The sequence below is a fragment of the Delphinapterus leucas genome, chromosome 17 (assembly GCF_059928025.1).
Source record: "Delphinapterus leucas isolate spDelLeu-1000000601 "Yukka" chromosome 17, BTC_Dleu_Yukka2, whole genome shotgun sequence".
NCBI classification, from domain to species: domain Eukaryota; kingdom Metazoa; phylum Chordata; class Mammalia; order Artiodactyla; family Monodontidae; genus Delphinapterus; species Delphinapterus leucas.
In genome coordinates this window covers 72,521,985-72,541,183 of record NC_143145.1, presented here as the reverse complement: position 1 = coordinate 72,541,183, position 19,199 = coordinate 72,521,985, and the positions used below count along the sequence as shown (strand labels likewise).

Here is a 19,199-nt window from a genome sequence, read left to right as displayed (position 1 = left end):
ACCTCTTCCTTGACTGGGAAAGCTGGGTGAATGGGCTTAGAGAGCTTAGCAATCAGACTTCCTTGTACAATATGCAAGTGGAAATCCAGCGTCCCCAAGAAAGAAGGGCCCTGCTCTGGGGGTAGAAAGCTTTCCTGTAGTTCATTCACCGGACTCTGTCCTCACCTTCCATGAGATGTGGAGCCCAGGGTTACCTCAAGTTGTACTCTGCTGCTTCTTGGAGTCTACGGCTATTCCTAGAGTCCATTCTTAGATGGATGGCTTCGGCAAAGAGTTCTCTGGGGACTTCCCTGGTGGTGCAGCGGTTAAGAGTCCGCCTGCCAATGCAGTGGACACAGGTTCGAGCCCTGGTCCGGGAAGATCCCACATGCCGCGGAGCAACTGAGCCCGTGCACCGCAACTACTGAGCCTGCATGCCACAACTACTGAAGCCTGTGTGCCTAGAGCCTGTGCTCTGCAACAAGAGAAGCCACCGCAATCAGAAGCCCTCACATCACAATGAAGAGTAGCCCCCGCTCTCCACAACTAGAGAAAGCCCGCGCACAGCAACGAAGACCCAATGCAGCCAAAAATAAATTAATAAATTAATAAATTAAAAAAAAAGAGTTCTCTGACCTCACTCTATGTAAAAGCCCCAGCTGCCAACAACATCCCTTAGAAGAGGGAGATGGGTCTCAACAAGCCCAGCTGCTCCAAATGTAGTTCTTTGATGCATTACACTGATGGCTTCTCCTCGGCCTATGGTTGGTGCTTTAGCTGGAATGGTCTCTCTGGCCCTCTTGGGAAGAAGAGAACTTCCTTCTGGTGTCTTGGGCTGTAGTGTCTCGGCTGTTCTAATGTAACCATTAGCCTTACCCCATCTGCTTAGTTCTTCATGCTTTAGAGTTTCTCAAAATTTGCAGTCCATTGATGGCACTCTTTCTTGTTTTCCCATGCTATTGTGCTTTCATTTTTTACATAACATCCTTTCTGTTATTCTAATAGGACCTTGGGGCATGAGGCTAGTCATTGTGTAGCTTTGTAAGGTCATTCCACTGTATTATACAAGAAACCAACTTGTATTTAACCTGTTAAACATTACAGAGCCACCGCTTCCAAATAGTGTTTGTGGTCTAGGTTCAGTGTTGAGGGAAAATGTTTTTGGTCAAATAAAAATATATAAGCATACACGGCATACTTCATATGTAAAACCATCTTGACAACAGCTGGCAAGATTATTCATTGCCTCAGCAGAAAATGGATTTTATTGAGTGATTGTGAATCTTTCTAAATCACCTTGTGATTTACCAGCTGCAGGGAGCCTAGTCGAACTCAGTGCGGGTTTATTGAAACTGATTGCTGTTTATTGTTCATTAAGGAATTAAGTCTTAAACACATGATGTCTGTTTTTATCAAAACATATATAACTCTATAAAGCCTACATAGAGTGTATATATATATATATATATATATATATAATCTCTCTCTCTCTCTCTAGACATATATATAGATAGATATAGGTATATATCGAGAGAGAGAGAGAGAGAGATTTTAGCACATACCTTCTGTGAATGGGGTATTAGGTGTCTGTAAAATAGAAATTTATTACCAGCAATGACTAATGATGTCAATTTTCTCTTTTACCTTCCATAAACAGTAGAGAATAGTTGATGCCAGCATGCTGCTAAATTAATTTATGTAAGAATTTCTGTCTATGCTTAATGCCATGACTTTTACTTTAATGTTGGTTTAGGACTAAATGCCTTACCAGTTAACTTATTTTTTGGTACATTGACTTGGTGTTCTGCATATTAGCTATAATTTTTCTTTGAAAATGAATATATAAATTTGTATATTCATCTAATGTTTTATAATCTTGGATTTTAATAATAAATAGTATGGTTTTTTTTCCTAGCTGAAAAAAAATTTTTTTTTAACTTTTTAGTTTATATCGGAGTGTAGCCAATTAGCAATGTTGTGGTAGTTTCGGGTGCACAGCAAAGCGACTCAGCCGTACATATACATGTATCCATTCTTCCCCCCAATTTTTTTTGCTGATGAAATATTTCTAATAAAGAGGAAACATTCGTACTTAAATGTTCTAGACTTACTGGATTTAAGGAAAAATTTTAAAATAGACCTATCTTTCAACTGTGTCATCAGATTATACTGCCTACCACCTCAGTTGTAACTTTTATAGACCCCTGGGTGGCTCCCCTATATTCCTCAATAGTTTTAACTCTATAGACGTCTGGGTGGTTTCCCTGTTTTTCTCAATAGCTTTAACTCAATATATTGCCATTCTTTCTAATACTACATCTGTGTTCATTCTTGCAATTTTTGTAGACATGTAAATGACCTTTCCATCACACTGCCCTCCTTGTTGAACTCCTCTCACCCAGCGATCTACTTTTCACCTTATTTCCTGTCTTAGCCACTCCTGTTGTTGTTACTCAATAACTGCAGTTCTCCAGAGTCTCACTTTCAAGCATCCTTCCCTCCAACCATCTTCTCCTCTTTATCTAGCTCACTGCCTCTAGTATCCCAACCCCAACTTTTCCTTGACCCCACCTGGATGTCCAATCCATTGATCCTACCACATTTTCATTTTCCCTTACCTCTTTGATGTCCTTGCTCAGCTTAAATTCTGGGGCCAGTGGCCAGTCGTCATAATTGCTCCATTGCACGTACTCCCAAGTATTGCTACCTTGCCCCTCTCTCAGCTCATCCTACTCAATTAGTTACACCATAAACCTGCCTAAATACAAATTTTTGCCTCTTTCATGCCTACACCTATGCAGCTGAACAGGGCTGGGAGAAAAACATGCTACCACACAAACCTGTCTTACTTTAAATTTGTGACAACAAATCTCAAGTGGCCAGGTAATCCTACACTCCTGGGTCACTATTTTTCATTTGTTTCCCTTTTCTCAAAGCTCCCAGTCTTCATCTCGCATTCTGTTTCTGCTGTTGACACTTGTTTCCTACTTCCAGACGATTTGAGGAGGAAACCCACAGACTGACAACTGCAGAGCAGGGATACCATTCTGTTTTGTTCACTGACCATCTGCAATGCACAGTGTCTAGTTTATAGTGAGCGCTCAATAAATATCCGATACACAAATAAAAGAGAATGATGGTCATTCTAATGTAAGCATTGAAAAATATTAATTGAAAAATTGCTGTGAACACTATCTGTCTCTTCTGTCTGGCTAGTTCACAGCTCCTTTCCCATGGTCATGTTGGAACGCTTGGTCTCCCACCACTGAAGCATCCCTTGTTCATTGCTCCGTATTATAGTGAATGGCACTGACATCAGCTCAGTCATTCAAACCCAACACCTGGGTGATTCATCTTTTTTTTTTTTTTGCGGTATGTGGCCTCTCACTGTTGTGGCCTCTCCTGTTGCGGAGCACAGGCTCCGGACGCGCAGGCTCAGCGGCCACGGCCCACGGGCCCAGCCGCTCCGCGACATGTGGGATCTTCCCGGACCGGGGCACGAACCCGTGTCCCCTGCATCGGCAGGCGGACTCTCAACCACTGCGCCACCAGGGAAGCCCTGGGTGATTTATTCTTTAGGCTGATTTGACCCACTCCTCGCCGGGTCAGGTCTACTTTTAGAAATTTATGTATAAAGTCAGGCCATTGCTTTGCACCCTCACTTAAAACACCACTATATAGTTCAGGAGTCCCTGAACAGTTTCGGCACATCTTTTCAAAGGGTGAATCAATTTCATTTCCTTAATTAACATCATTCACTAGCTTTGCATTCCGTTTAAAGTAATGTTCAGTCTATATGTCAACCGACAAAGCCCTGCAAGTTCTGGCGTCTGCCTACCTCTTCAACTCACTATTCCCTGCTAGCATTTGATAGCTCTTTAGAATATACCAAGCCCCACAACGCCCAGGACTCTTTGCATTTATTCTTCTCTCTGCCTGAACTGCTAGATTTTTGAAGGTCTGGTTCTAGTTTTACCCTCAGGTCTCAGATCAAATATCATTTCCTCAGAGAGGCTTTCTTGATCACTCCCTGTAATATATCTTACCTGCATTTATCTAATATATTCTCTGCCTTTTTTCCATAGAACTTTCCAGAATCTATATTTATTTTACTTATTGATTTTATTATTTGTTTATTGTCTTACTCTTCCAAAGAATGTAAGCTCCCTAATCCCTGGGCCATGCCAGTCTTGTTTATTCTGAGATGAGAGCCTACTATAAACATGTGATATGAAAATGAAAGATGTATCAAGGGAACTTTTGCTCTCTGTAGAATCTAGAGCATCTTATCATAAGAGATGAAACCACAGGTTGGGGACCATGTTTAGGTAGTTTTGAATGCTATGAAGGGAGGTATGTGGGGTTTGTTTGTTTTTTGTGGGGATTTTTTTTTCAGGTAATAATGCAGCTACAGAAGGGTTTTCGTAAAGTTATTGACATGATTTATTCATTTATTCATTCTTTCTTTTAGCACATGTGCCAGGAACTGTTCTTTGATCTTGGGAAACAAAGATGTCTAAGACATGTTTCCTGACCTCAAGAACTCTTCAGAGAGCTGAACTGGTAAACACATGATTTAATACAGTGGCATGAGTGTTGTGTACAACTGTATTTGTAATATTATTCAAACACTTACTATGCCTAACTAACTCTGTTTGGAGCTGATCAGAGCCTTTTTTTTTTTTTTTTTTTAATTCCATGTGGTTCCTATTATGCTGGTGACTTCTTTGAAGCTATATTTAGTAGGCATCTGTGTCATCATTTGCCCACAATTCCTTCTTCTTTTAATAAATGCCATTTTTAACATTCACATGGCAATTAAAAAGGCTATAATTTTCTTCATGTCCTTACGACTCTAGCCTCAGTCGGATAGCTCCAGGTGGGCGCCTGATCAATACGTCCACTCTATCTCTGCTGGCAATATTTATATTTAAGACCCAGAGACTCAAAGTTCACTTCTGTCTGTTGATCTAAGATGTAGTAGCTAAGTAGGTTGGCTGTGTGTGACTGTGTAGCACTGCAGTCCTGGAAGACCAGGAATCATGTTTCCTAGCAGGTGGAGAAAGCCAGATGCAAAGAAAGATAAAGGATGTGGCGAGGTGAGAGATGGAGAGAGACACGTGGCAGGTTTCAGGTGCTTGCCTCCACTTGTTCCTGAGACCCAGCATCATCACTGCACTTCCTGTAGATTGGCTGTCCAACCCATTCCAGAATCCATAAGCCAAAATATTCACCTATTCATCCAAGCTAGAGATTTGACTGAGCCATACTCTTTTTCCAATATTATCATTGTTCTCAGTTTTATTGTGATTTAATTGACGTACAGCACTGTGTAAGTTTAAGGTGTACAGCATAATGCCTTCACGTACATATATTGCAAAATGATTACCACAGTAAGTTTAGTTAACATCCATCATCTCATATAGTTACAAAACAAGAGAAAATCTTTTTAAAATCCCTAGGAAAAGCTAGATTTTTTAGAAAGAAATATGATTGAATTCCCAAAAGGAATAATGGGAAAAAAATGGAAAGTAATCCCAATATATAGATACAGTGAAATTATCTTCAAGTTCAAAAAGCAAAAAACAGACATTTCTGTGCAAACCAAAACACACAGAATTTGTCACCACTAAAAGAAAGGTATTCCTGGGCTTCCCTGGTGGTGCAGTGGTTGAGAGTCCGCCTGCCAATGCAAGGGACATGGGTTCGTGCCCCAGTCCGGGAAGATCCCACATGCCGCGGAGCGGCTGGGCCCGTGAGCCATGGCTGCTGGGCCTGCGCGTCCGGAGCCTGTGCTCCTCAATGGGAGAGGCCACAACAGTGAGAGGCCCGCGTACCGCAAAAAAAAAAAAGTATTCCTTATGCTGCTGAGAATAATCCCAGATGGATGGTTAGAGATGAATAAAGATATAAAAGCAATAAAAATGGTAACTATGTGGGTACATATAAATGTATGCTAATGGCATAAAATAAAAGTAAAAAATGCCTTGTGGGGTTTATGTGTATATATTTCATATATAATAAAATATTGTATATATATATATATATATATATATATATATATTACATATGTAATTATAGTACACAACAATAAAAATAAAAGCCAGGGGTGATAAGTGGTATCAAAGTATTCTAAATTCCTTGCAAAATCTGAGATGAGGGAAAAATACCAATTAATACTTAATGTAGATAAGTATTAATTTTATAATCTCTGGGTAACCACTAAAAGAATCTTAAAAGTGTGTATAACTTTCAGACTAACAGAGGGAAAAGTAGAATAAATTTCAATCAACCCAAAGAAAATAAGAGAAAAATGAACATAATCTTGGCAGAATAACTAGAAAGGCGATAGAAACAAAATAGGATGATTTTTTCCACAAGACATTAGAGTTATTGTATAGCTCTAGTCATTAAGATATTGCAATGATGGTATAAGATTGACAAATACATTAATGAAATAAAATGTAGTTCTAGAAATAGGCCCATACGTATATGGTCCCTTTGATTTATGACTCTTTTAGGATAGAATCAGAGTAAGGCTTACTAAGTAGTAGTGTTCACCTAGGATGGTCCAATGTATCCGTAACCAATTTGAAGATATCCTTGCCATAGAGACAGAAATGTGGACATCCTTTCCTTAGATCATCAGTTCCAAAAGGAAGTGCCGGGTGTGCACTATGAAATTTCTTCATTATTCTGTCATGCTGAGCACCCTGTTTTAGTTACACATTATTTATAAATGGCAAAAGGCTAAAATAAAGTAATTCTTACTCAACTGAGGGACAGCCTCCTTACTCAACTTCTACGTACATCTACTACTTCCATCATGGATTGATTTAGTTATTTTCTTTGAGTCATGAAGTGCTTACCTATTTCTGCTGAGTTTCACCTCTATTGTACTCCTACAGACATATTTTCAAGACGGTGGAAAGTCCTACCTAACATCAAAATAGTTGCGTTGATAGACTATATATTGAACAATATAAATTCCTTAACTAAAAGTATTTCCATATAGTATGCTAATATTTCTCTGGAGACCTTGATGTTTGTGTGGAAATTTAACTACAAGCTTGTACATTTATATGAAAACTGTTTCAAAGTGGATACTAAATATTCAATAATTAGATTAAATACTAAATCTACTTTAGCATCTCTAATATAGAGATGTCAGAGGAGGAGGGATTAATAGGTATTAGGCAAAATATTCTGTCACTTGTCATCTGCTGGTTAGATTTATTATTTGTCTATATTATTAAAAGCAGAGAGAATTTAGTATCCAAAATTCAGCTCTAGAACTTAGAATGATTATTTTTTAATTGTCGAATTTTCATTATTCTTAATCTTCATTATAAAACTACTCATTTTTTTTTTTTACTTTCCCTAACTGGATTATATTCTATAATATATAACGAGGTAAATTAGTTGCCTTTTACTGCGTATTACAAATGAGTATCATAACCTAATTTTATATTAAATGATATTTAAGAAGGGCCAAAGAGTCTTTCAAACCAGGGGTGAGAATTTCTTATTCCCTGGGCCTGTATGGTTGTGTTTGGATGCGTGGCTAAGATTGTTTGCATCGGTGGGTTGTTGGTGAGGGGCAGGTGACCTGAAATAAGCAGGGAGTTAACACACACCTTTGTAAAAGTGCATATATCCTAGTTGGGTTGTGCATCTTGTATGCATTCCTTTAATGTATAGTGAGTGGTTAAATCTATGGAATATACTTGACACTTGTGCATATCAAACTCAATAAATAACTGATACTTTGAATTATTGCTATGTTTCCTGTTGAGCTCAGCCTTCCAGTGAAATCTTAGTTCTGATTGGGAATGAGAGAATGTTTAGGGTGGGCCTGGGCATGGTCCTGAGGTGGAGGAAGGTTGAGTAACCAGAGGACAGTTTGAGTTCTGTGAACGGAAGAGTCTGACCGGAAAACATCAAACAGATGTCTGTCCCCTTCTCACTTGTGCATGGAAACCTAGATGCTGCATTGGAACCTATTTGTTGCCAAAGCCAAAACTCGTAACAGAGGCTAGAGGTGTAATGAAGCAGAAAAAAAAATTTCCTCCATTCTACTTCTATTTAGAAAAATGGAATGAATGAAAAGGCAAGGGTTCTGGTGGGGGTTTAAACCAAGTGGGATTCTATCAGTTGGGAATGCTGACATCAATTTAAAATAAGGCTGTTTCAGAAAAATAAGCTACTTTGGAGACAACTGATTTTCAAGTTGATAGTCTCTCATTTATTTGTTGACAATTCAATGCCCATTAACTACCTATTTATGAAAAACAGGTGGTGGTGGAGACGGTGAGTGTTTGGAAGGTTGTGATCTCATGCAAATTTTTAATAAGACCTAGTTAAAAAGAGAAAATTGAAACATATGCAGATTTAGAATGAATTAATTCAGCCGTCAGATCTTAATGCCAGCTTTGAACTAAAATATTCTACAGATGGTAATGTGCCACATGCCAATTAATATTTAAGATAATTATGGTGTTGAGTAAAAAATATATTTGATTGACACCACCTCCATTATTACTATAGTGTAATATCCTGTATATTTATTGATTTAACAAAAAGACTATATGATGAGAAAGTCCTGAGATTTTGGAAATGGTTTTAATTTTGTTTCCTGATAACTTTCTACTGAGGCTAGTACTTACCTCTCAGGAAATGAAGTAAGAAGTAACTTACTCCCAAGTAAGAAGTTAAGTAAGTAAGTAAAGTTTTAGGCAGAATGCCATGCTGTCTGTTTGCTGTGTGACCTGAAGCAAGGATTCTTAACCTGGAGTCAATGAACCCTTAGAGGGTTAGCCCATGGATGGGTAAACACCCAGGAATATTATGTAAGATTTGATGTTTGTGTGTATACATGTACTTTTTGGTTTTTTAACCAAGAGATTCCATAGCTTTCATCAGATGAAAAGAATCTATTAAAATGTTTTCTACTGTTGCCTGATTACTCATTCCCTTAACTACTCACACATTATTTAATAATAAATGACTATGATGAGCTACCAACTCACTCATGGTTTTGCTTTTATCTAGTGGACGTTAAAATTAAAATGTATTTTGTGACAGTCATTATTGCTATTTAGTTAGCATTCATTCTCCAACTTACTAATTATGGCCATGCTCTATATAGTACAAGGTTATAATAGCCCTAACTTCCATGTATTCACATGATGTATAATACAAATTTGCAGTCAGTAATTAATGATTTATGTTCCCTAGATTGTCTTTCAAAATTTTTAAAAATGTTATCTTCCTATATATTTATGTTTTAAAAATAAATATATTTGAATTGGTAACAAAATTATAATTAACAAAAAAGGAAACATATCAATGCAGGGGCTGTCTCAATATTCATGAAGTTAAAGACTGCAGTTTATAATAAACTGTATTAAGAGAGCATTAATTAGTTTTATAATCAGAAAAAGTAAAGCCAATAAAAAGATGCAATGTACATAGTCTATCAAAAACATATGCTATAAAAATATCTGATAAAAATGGTAATAACAGTAGTGGTAATAATAAACATATAAATATATAAAAAAATATAGAAATATATAAAAGCAATAATAAACTTGAAAATAGTAGCTAACACCACCTTTGGGTAGATCATTAAGGGGGGTTTAGTCAGGAAAACAGAAGCAGCTCCGTATCTGGGTCATATAGGGTTTAATACAAATAAGTTTGCATGATGGAGAGTTAGAAGGTCGGGGCGCAGAGGCCAGGGAAATGCTGTCTGTCACCAAAGGTGGAGGAGCCCACCCTGAAAATCACTACCTGGATATCCAAAGCAAGTGGTTTTCAATTCCTTGCCTGGAAGCTGCTGCAGTTCTCCAGTACTTTTGTACCATTCCCACAGCTATCCCAGTCTGCAGTGGAGGTTTCCACAAATTTGCTGGGAAGCTGATGTGAATCCCTCATCTGCCGTCACATCTGCTTGCAATCAACTCCAGAGAATAATTTCTTCTGCTTCTCTTACTTTCTAAGTCTTCTATGAATTCCTCACATTGGGATACTGTACTCTAAGCCAGATCATATAAAGAAGATTCTGGGAAACAGTTCCCAGCCTTAGAAGAAAATGTTAGGCCTCCCATCACAATAGGCTACATATATCCCAAGCACTTTATGAATGCTTTACGATCATTATCTTATTTAATCCTCCTGGCAACCGTATCATGTAGGTACTATTATCCACATTTAGTAGATGAAGTATTGAACGTTAAAGTGATTGAGTTTCTTGCCCAAAGTCATACAGCTACTAAGTAGAAGACGAGTGATTTGAAAAAGTGTCCATAAGATTTCATTCAAAACTTCTGTGTCTAATCGCTGGCTTATCCTGTTTCTTCTATTGCATCTTGCTTACATCGGTAATATTATTGATATCAATTAACTATGAGTTAAACCCTCTGTTGAGGACAGCTGCTAATATATTTTGTTTGCAACTTGAATGCCCCACCTTTAACTAGCCTTTGAGTGCAAACAGGGTCACATTAAAATTAATACCTTTATTTTTATCAATTCCCAAGCCTTTGGCCTAAAATTTCCACAAAGTTTTTGTTCCAGGACAGGAGTGCTATTGCCATTTCCATTGTTTCAAGTTATTTATGCCCACAGCCAAAACCTCCCAGGGATTCTCGGCTAAAGGAAAGCTTGAAAACCACCGAAGGCGCAAATGAGGAGGCGGCCCATACTACAGGCCTGATTCCTGGTTGACAGGCAAGGGTATTTGTAGAAGCTGTTCAGGCGGGGACCCTCCAAACCTTCTGGCCAAAGTTCAGGGCAGCCTCTGAGCCTAAGGCCTGAGCTCTGGGGAGGGCTCTCGTCAAGGAACTGTCAGGCGGGGACCGGGCCCTGGTCCTCCGAGCTGGGGAGCATCCTCATTGAGTCTGAGGCTGAAGTCTCTGGTGTGGGCAAGGCAGGAGGGTGGGGTTTCTGGCTCCAGACACGATTCAGTACATACAGGGATACCCTGGCACACTGCGGCCAGCTCCCGGGGCGCTGGGGTCGCCATCCAGACCGTGGCAGGGTTCCCGGGCTCTGCAGAGGGCGTCCCGGGACAGGCTTGGGGCAGCGGCCCAAAAGCCACGTCGGTGTATCTCCCTCGGGACAGCTGCGGGGGCGACTGCATTCCGGGGCAGGAAGAGGATGACACCCCAGGGACCCTTGCTGGGGAGCCTGCTCTCAGGCGCTCGGGCACCGCTAGAGCTCGGGAGTGGCGGGCGGGATTCCCCGGACCCGCCTCTGCGCCCGAGTCCGCGCCCCAGAGTGCGCCTGCGCGGGGCCGCCGTCCGGCAGAGCGGGCGGCGTCGGTCGAGCGCGTTGTTGCCGCGCCGGCTGGCGTCCGCGCGGGCGACGGGTGGCCCAGTAGGGGGAGGCCGGATGCAGCGTCGCTCTGTTGGTCAGGCTCTGACGCCCAGGAGTTCCATGGCACAACTCTTACACTCAGGGTAAGAATAGTAAATGAGCCCCGCTCTCCCTCCCCGGAAGCACGGAACATTCCCTAACGGCGTTCGGCCTCCATCCCCGACATTGGCCCGCGCTTCTGGAATACTCTTTTCCTTATGGTGGCCGGTCCCTGACCACCTTCTGCGGTCGGGTGTCTCTCTTCTACCTGACCTTCAAGGTGCGCGGCTCCTTTCTCATCTCCTCGATCTGTCGGCCCCTCGGTTCTATCTCTGTGTGTCTCAGTCCTAGTGGGGAAACCAGTCTTTTTATTGCCGGTAGCATCTTTGCAAATCTAAGGATTTAAAATGTTCACGTCTGGGAAAGAGTTTAAGTCCTCAGAATCATTAAAGTCCGAATGCCAGTGGATATACATGGATTGAGTGAGAGGCAGGGTAATTCCTCTTATAAATGCAATAATCTAGGACTAGACTCTTGATGAACCAAGATACCCAATACACCTTATTGCAAACATTAGCTCTTTTCATTTTGTTTGTGACGGTTTTTGTCCTGTGTTTTTAGTCTCGTATATTCATTCATGGAATATAAGGGTATCCAAAACTAGCTACTAGACGGATGCTATTTAAAAAAAATTAACAGTGACTACTTGGTCTATTATGACTGTATGGTCCATCTCCTAAAGACAACGTAGGGACACTTCAGTTTATTTTAAAAGGAAAAAAACCCAGAAACTTTCCATCTAACTTGAAAGTTAAAAAAAAAAAATGTGCATGAGATCTTCAGAGATTTCAGGGTAGAAATTGCTTTAGCTTTAAAGCCCTATTATCTGACCTAATTTTGCTTTATCGGAGTGCCCAGGCCTTCTGTGACAAGAGTAATCTAGTTGGTCCTTCTATTTATTTTTCTCTCTATTTTCTCATAGCTTTTGTAATGTACAGTTAATTTAAATAGAATATAATGCATCTTTTCTACAGTAGCAAAATCTAAAATGTTTTAAATTATGTTCCACTTCTGTGTAATTTTTTAATTGAACCTTGCATTGCTCTACCATGTAGAGGAATGACCTCTTAAGTTATAACCATAATAATTGAGACTTTAAATAACAGAAGTAAAGAAGACCTTTGCCAACTGGTTGTTCGCTCACCTGTTTTTTAGAATATAAAAACATCTTACGTTTGTCTGACAAATATTTTGCTTCACAGTGTGTTCATAGTAGAAATCGTTTCCCCTTTTTAGTTCCAACTTTATGTTCAGTCTGCACATTTTTGAAATACCTTGAATTACTTTATCCATGTCTCTGAGATCAACTTGGAATCTTGTCATCTATAAAATCCATTTAGCCTCTACTCAGATAAATCCATGTGCTTCTAGACTATTATAAATGTCAACAAATATCCCTGAGATATGACAGCAGTTTCTTGTGTAGGAGTTCAGAAGAGTGTGTTTTGCCGGGCTAAGAAATCTATGGATGCTTTAATTATTGTTTATTAGGACAATAAGGGATTTTAATTTCTAATATTTACCTGGGGTCAGTAAACCAAATGTTCATTCATTCATTGAACACCACCTATGAACTAGGTAGAATCTAGACCCTTAGGAGAGAGTAGAGATCAAACCAGGCCAGTTCTTGGTCTTAGTGCTGTAGTAGCAGGGGAGAAGAGTCAGGCACAAACTGATGAGCAAATATTAAATGAGATGATTCTGGAGAGTTGCTAAATACTGCGAAGAAGATAAAGAAGTGATAAAAGCTTATGAAGATTCATTAGGGTAAGCTTTTTTCAGAAGATATCATTAGAGACTGAATGATGACAAGCCAGCCATCTGAACGTCCCGGAAAAGAGCATTCAAGGCAAAGGAAATAGGCCACCAACAGAGAAAGACAATGGGATGGGGAATTTCCAGTATCCCTTCCATTAGCAGTCCTAATACCTGATACCCAGTGTATCACTAGAACCACTGCCTCTCACAGAATCTGAACTTAAAATGACAATTGACAGACTAGAATTCTGGGCTAAACCCAACATGATGAATTGTGACTAATATGAATCTAAAGTGGTGCATGCCAGTTCGCAAACCCAGTTGCACAGCACAAAGTGATGTTCAGTTGGCTTGGCAGCTGTTCATCGGAGAACAGTCTGGGGATTCTAATGGACCATAAATTGGCACTTGCTCTTGCTGTTCCTGACTGGCAAAAACAATGTGTAGATATTACCCTTAAGCAGATTTCTCCCCAATTTAAAGCATCCTTAGAGCTGTCTAAAAATGGGACTCTCCATTGCTTCACTCATTAAAAAAAAAGAAAGAAAGAACAAGAACAAGAAAGAATGAATACCCATCAGGGCTTTTGGAAAAAGGAATTTCTGATGGAGAACCAGTTGAAGACATTTTTTTGGTTTCTGTGAAGCTGTGACTTGTTACTTTCATTCCAACAACATTTTCTTCATTGAGGGATATTTATATATAGTTAAAGAAAAATGATATTGGTATATAAGGCATATGGTGAGGTTTATTGAAAAGTTAATATATAATGGCATCTCTCAAAATAGTAATGTGAAATTGAAAATTCTTTTTAGAATACATTTCTAGTATGTTTTGGGACAAATATAATAATAAAAATAAATATATCTTGGCTTTGCCATGTATTAGCTGTGTAACACAGTTTACTTCTCTGCACTTCAGTTTCCTCAGGATTTGGGCAATACCTTGTGCCTGCCTGAAAAGATTATTATGAGGATTAAATTAGTTGTAGCGCTTGGCAGTAGTAAGTTATATATACGTGTTTGCTATTGTTATTAGATGTAAACATATGCTTTACTTTGCCTTCAGGAATTAATGACCAAGTTAATTACTGAGACACCTGACCAGCCAATCCCATTTCTCATTGACCATCTTCAGTCTAAACAAGAAAACCGTGGACACCTTCAGAGAACTTTATCTGGATCTGCAGCTCTCTGGGCAGAAAGTGAAACATTAGGTAAATGAAAAATATATTTTACAGTTAACGTTAATGCATTTAAACTAAAATTTACGAAAGTCTTTCTCTTTATGATGAGTAAATCTAGGTGGTTACCTAGGGTTTCACGTATTCATCAGAGACTTCATCTGTATGCTAAAATTTGTCAAAAAATATTCTTGAATTTGAGTATATTGTTATGTATTAGCTTCAAAATATGAGCATCTTTGTATTCAGTCTGAATAGAAATAAGATTCAGATTTGCATGAAAAGCTTTCATTTCATATGAATGAAAACTAATTATTTTAAACTTATCTTTTTTTTTTAACTTCTTATCTTTTTATGAAGAATTTGAATTAAGTGCTTATGGAGCTCATCTGTGTAGAAAGGTAAACAGTAGATTTCTACAGTTACCTTTTTTGTAGCCCAAATGGATAATTACACTCTGTTTCCCTCAGTTCTTCTTTTTTTTTTTTTTTTTTTGCGGTACGGGGGCCTCTCACTGCTGTGGCTTCTCCCGTTGCGGAGCACAGGCTCCAGACGCGCAGGCTCAGTGGCCATGGCTCACGGGCCCAGCCGCTCCACGGCATGTGGGATCCTCCCAGACCGGGGCACGAACCCGCGTCCCCTGCATTGGCAGGCGGACTCTCAACCACTGCACCACCAGGGAAGCCCCCCTCAGTTCTAATTTTACCTTATATAGTAAGTTCAACCTGAGGAAGCTTTATTCACTCTATTGGGGAACCAGCCTTACCAAGTATACAATAGCCTTACCTCCCCAATAAGCACTAGTGATACAATTGGGTAGACGTGACTTCGATTTTTATTTATAAAATGTGTGTCCGACAGCTTATTTCTTCTACACCCTGGTCTGTTCGTTTGTTATTAGTATTTACTTCCAAACCCAAATCCCCACTCCCCCCAGACCTGCTGCTTGGGTAGCTGACTCCTCACCTGACTCCCATGGTATCTGACTGACAGGATTCCAGATGCTCCTGGGGATAACACCATCGCTTCTCTTCTCTTCATGCTGTATGGGATCCCATGAAAGGATTTTGGTTTTCTTTGGCTGTGTTCTCACATTGGTGCCTGAAGTGGGTAGGGAATAGGGTATCCTCTGAAGAATGTAGACCACTCTGGTGTTAGTTATCCATACAGAAGTTCTCTGCTGCACACAGGAAACTAGAATATGGGCTTCTGGCGTACAAAAGAGGGGACTCTTGGTTTCTCTTGGCCTCACTGTCTTATCGTTAGATTCTTAGTAGGGTGACTCTTAGGCATAGGCTCTGGTTTGTAGCTGCACAGAAGGCACCATTCTTCTGAAGGTGGACCAGATAAACATCTATGAGCTCATTGAAGCTGATATGAGCCCATATTTATAAATTATCATATCTGGAGAGACAGTAGTGTATTAAATCCTGTAGCTTTAATCAGCAGACATTTAATATCTCACATTTTTCACAGGTCAGAAGTCTGTGCAGGGTTTAACTAAATCTTCTGTTTAATCTGCAAAGCTGCAAATCAAGGTGTTGGAGGCTGGAATAGAATCTGCTTCCAAGCTCATTCAGGTGGTCGGCAGAATTAATTTCCTCGCAACTGTATGACTGAGGTCCCTGTTTTCTTGCTGGATCTCAGCCAGGGGCTGCTCTCAGCAAATAGGTACAACCCACAGTTCTTTGCTACGTGACTCTTGCATCCTGGCAGCTTATTTCTTTAACAAGTAAGGGAATTTCTTTCATACAAGTTTACTAAAATGGAATCTTATATAATACAGTGTAATCATGGCATTGACATCCCATTACCTTTGCCATATTCTGTTGGTTTGATGCAAGTCAAAGGTCCTGTCTACGCTCAAGGGGAGGGAATTATTTAGGGCATAACATCAAGGGACAGATATCAGGGGGGATCGCTTTAGAATTCTGACTAGCACAAGTACTTAATGACTCATTGCTTGGAGAGGGAAGGAGATTATTATAACTTCCAGTTTACTAGGGTAATGGCATAAGTGCTTGTTTAATAAAGCAAGATGGGAACACAGGACTAAATTTATGAAGACCCATAATAAGTCCAGTTCCTTTGGATGAATTTGAATTTCTTGTGGGGTATCTTAGTAGACAATTCCAGCAGGCTGTTGGATATGAGTCTAAAACTCTGGGAATGGGTTAAGGCAGGAGTCGCAGGTATGGCATTCAGGATTGTACACAATAAAACCATGTGAGTGGGAGAATGGGGGAAGTTGTGGTCAAATTTAGAATAGGAGATGGACTAGGGGAAGGCAAGGGTCTTTTGCCTTAAATTCTGCCTGTTTATTAGGAAGTGAGGTTGTTTGTTGAGGCCAAGAGGTTTGGGGATTGAATAGGGGAGATTGAAGTGAATGATATTAATTGTGAAAAGTCACCATGGGGAAGAAAAGAAGAGTTGGCAAAGGAAAATAAAAAAGACTAAAGCAGTTCTGGGGCTTCTCTGAAGTTCAAGACATGAATTAATCATGGAAACCATGGGCAAGATTGTGATTTTTTTCCCCACAGTGCCCAGAAGTGCTGGGAGGAGGGACAGAAAAGCCTTTTGAGAGACTGATGAGAACTGTAGCCGTGCCCTAGTGAGGACGGAGGGTGGAAGAGCAGTTCTGCGAAGGAGCTGAGGGTATTTGTGGGTAAATTGTGCAGGTGATCAAAGCACATGGTCTGGTATGAGAGGGTAGGGAACAAGGAAACAGTGTAGACATAAAAAGCTAGTCAGAGAGCTAAAAGCCTTTGAGAGGCCTGTGTAAGGGGAGGTGTGGTGAAAACGTGAAAGATTGAGGAGGACAGGGAAACGGTGATATTTGGGATCAAGGCCTTTGAGGTGGAATGATTCCAGATGATGCTGCGGCAGTAATGAGGATGCAGTAATGAGGATGCAGTACTGAAGATGCAGTAATGAGGATGCAGTACTGAAGATGCAGTAATGAGGATGCAGTACTGAAGAGGGGTGAGCAGTAGAGACAGGCAGCACTTACCGCAAGAGAGGAGAGACTTTGAGCTTAACTTGGACGGACCAGAAAAACGCAGTCTGTGGCAGGTGACACGTGGAGGAATGGACACCCTCCATTCCAGGAAACTGCAGAGGAGGGAGTGCCCTTGTGGAAAGAATGAGTGGCTCTCCTGACTTGAAGGAGGGGATTTGAAGATAGAGGGCTGTTTGTTTACCGTGGAACGTATGCCCCAGAATGTGAAGAGGAAAGATTTTAGAGGGAAGGGTATGGCAGGAGGGAGAAGGAAAGCATAGACTAATTCTTGGATGTGAATATTAACTGATGAAGTTTTAATTCAGGTGACAGTAAATAATGCCAGTTTAAACTGTAACTGTAATTTTGAATTATTTCTTTTGGTGCTTTTTCTGATTAGTTAGAAAATGTCTCAATCGTCAAAATATATAGGTCAGTACTTTTTGAAAGTTATCTGAAGGTGCCCGCTTTTTGCTTTTAAATGTATCCAGCATCTTGGGACATAACATCTTCTCAGAAGTCTGTCATTTAACGTCTAGGAGAAAATTGAAAGCAACGTTGTTTTTACTCATTTTTCGATATTCTGTTATTAAATACTTATGGGATTTGTTTTTTCTTTATTTCTGATATTCCAAAGTTTTACTGGGACTACATCTAGATGTTTTGTCTTTTTTCTTTAATTTTTCATTTTATTCAGTGAATCCTTTCAATTAGCAAACCCAGGTCTTCAGCCTAGAACAGTTTTCTTCTTGTGTCCTTAGTTAGTGTTTCTGTGGTGTTTGTTTTGATTTCTTCTTCAAGAAAATCAACTATGTATAAATTGAGTTTTCTTTACTTTATTGATAACTTCTAGGGAGGTTTGTCAAGCATGTTCTCTGTGTCACTGATTCAGTTTTCTGTAGTATTGGTTTTCTCTTTCTGGCTTTGTACACAAATTTAAATGTTGGTACGTATTTGCATTTTAGCTTCCTGTCAGTGTTTCCTTATCTTCTTTAATTTCTCTTAGCAGTTATATTTTTGTAGTTTTATCTCTTTTCTCATTTCTTTTTGCTTCACAGAGTCTGTTTTCTTTTAGTTTTATTAAGAAGATAAAATAGCCACATTCTAAAATTTAAAGGTTTTTTCATGGTAACTCTTTCCTCAAACTGTGAATTTCCTCTGTATTTTGAATTATGTATTTTTGTTTTTTATATTAAATCTTCCTTCTTAAAATGATATTTATTTTCTGTTTGTTTGAATTTAAATGAGGAGTGATCTGTCTAGTTTAAGGTTTGTCAATAAATAATGGAGGTAGATTCTTCTTTTTTGTTCGCTCACCATATAGCTTGGAACCGTTTCGTTTTCAAAAATTTGGGGGAGACAGGTGAAATCATGGTTGCTACTAAAATTTCCAGTATCAGTCAAATCCTGTAGGTCTCTGCTAGACTGACAAGTGACTTTCTGTTTCTCATCTCTTTTTAACCAACCAAATAAGAACAATATCATTGCTGGAATATTTAAATTAATGTGGATTTGTTTTTCTTTCCAATAGTGGAGAATTTAAAAAGCCACAAAATCCAATATATCATTGTTTCTGGCTCCTTTTAGTTTTTCTTTGTATCATGAGATGCTATGTTTTGTGTCCATGATTCTTTGTTCTTTTAGCTGTGTTGCACTAGAAGAAAGTACGGTTCTAGTTTGTATGTAAAACGACAAATTCTGATAGATTGTGAAACAATATAAGGCGATGAATCTGAGCTAGGGGCAAGCATTGTGGATGTCTAGAAATTTTTCAGTCTCCTTCTGATATGCCGATCTTTTGTCTTAATTCTATGTATGGAAATACTTCCTGGGTTCTGGCAGAATATAGACCAATATTTCTGT

General features: G+C 39.4%; 1 protein-coding gene across 1 annotated transcript in view; it reads left to right on the top strand.

Annotated features, from left to right (window-relative positions):
• Window positions 1-19,199, top strand: part of C17H8orf34 (chromosome 17 C8orf34 homolog) — a 109,758-nt gene that overhangs the window by 36,530 nt on the left and 54,029 nt on the right. Inside the window, 1 exon segment of the mRNA XM_022595250.3 lies at window positions 14,224-14,371. Coding sequence (XP_022450958.2) covers window positions 14,224-14,371 — 148 coding nt within the window.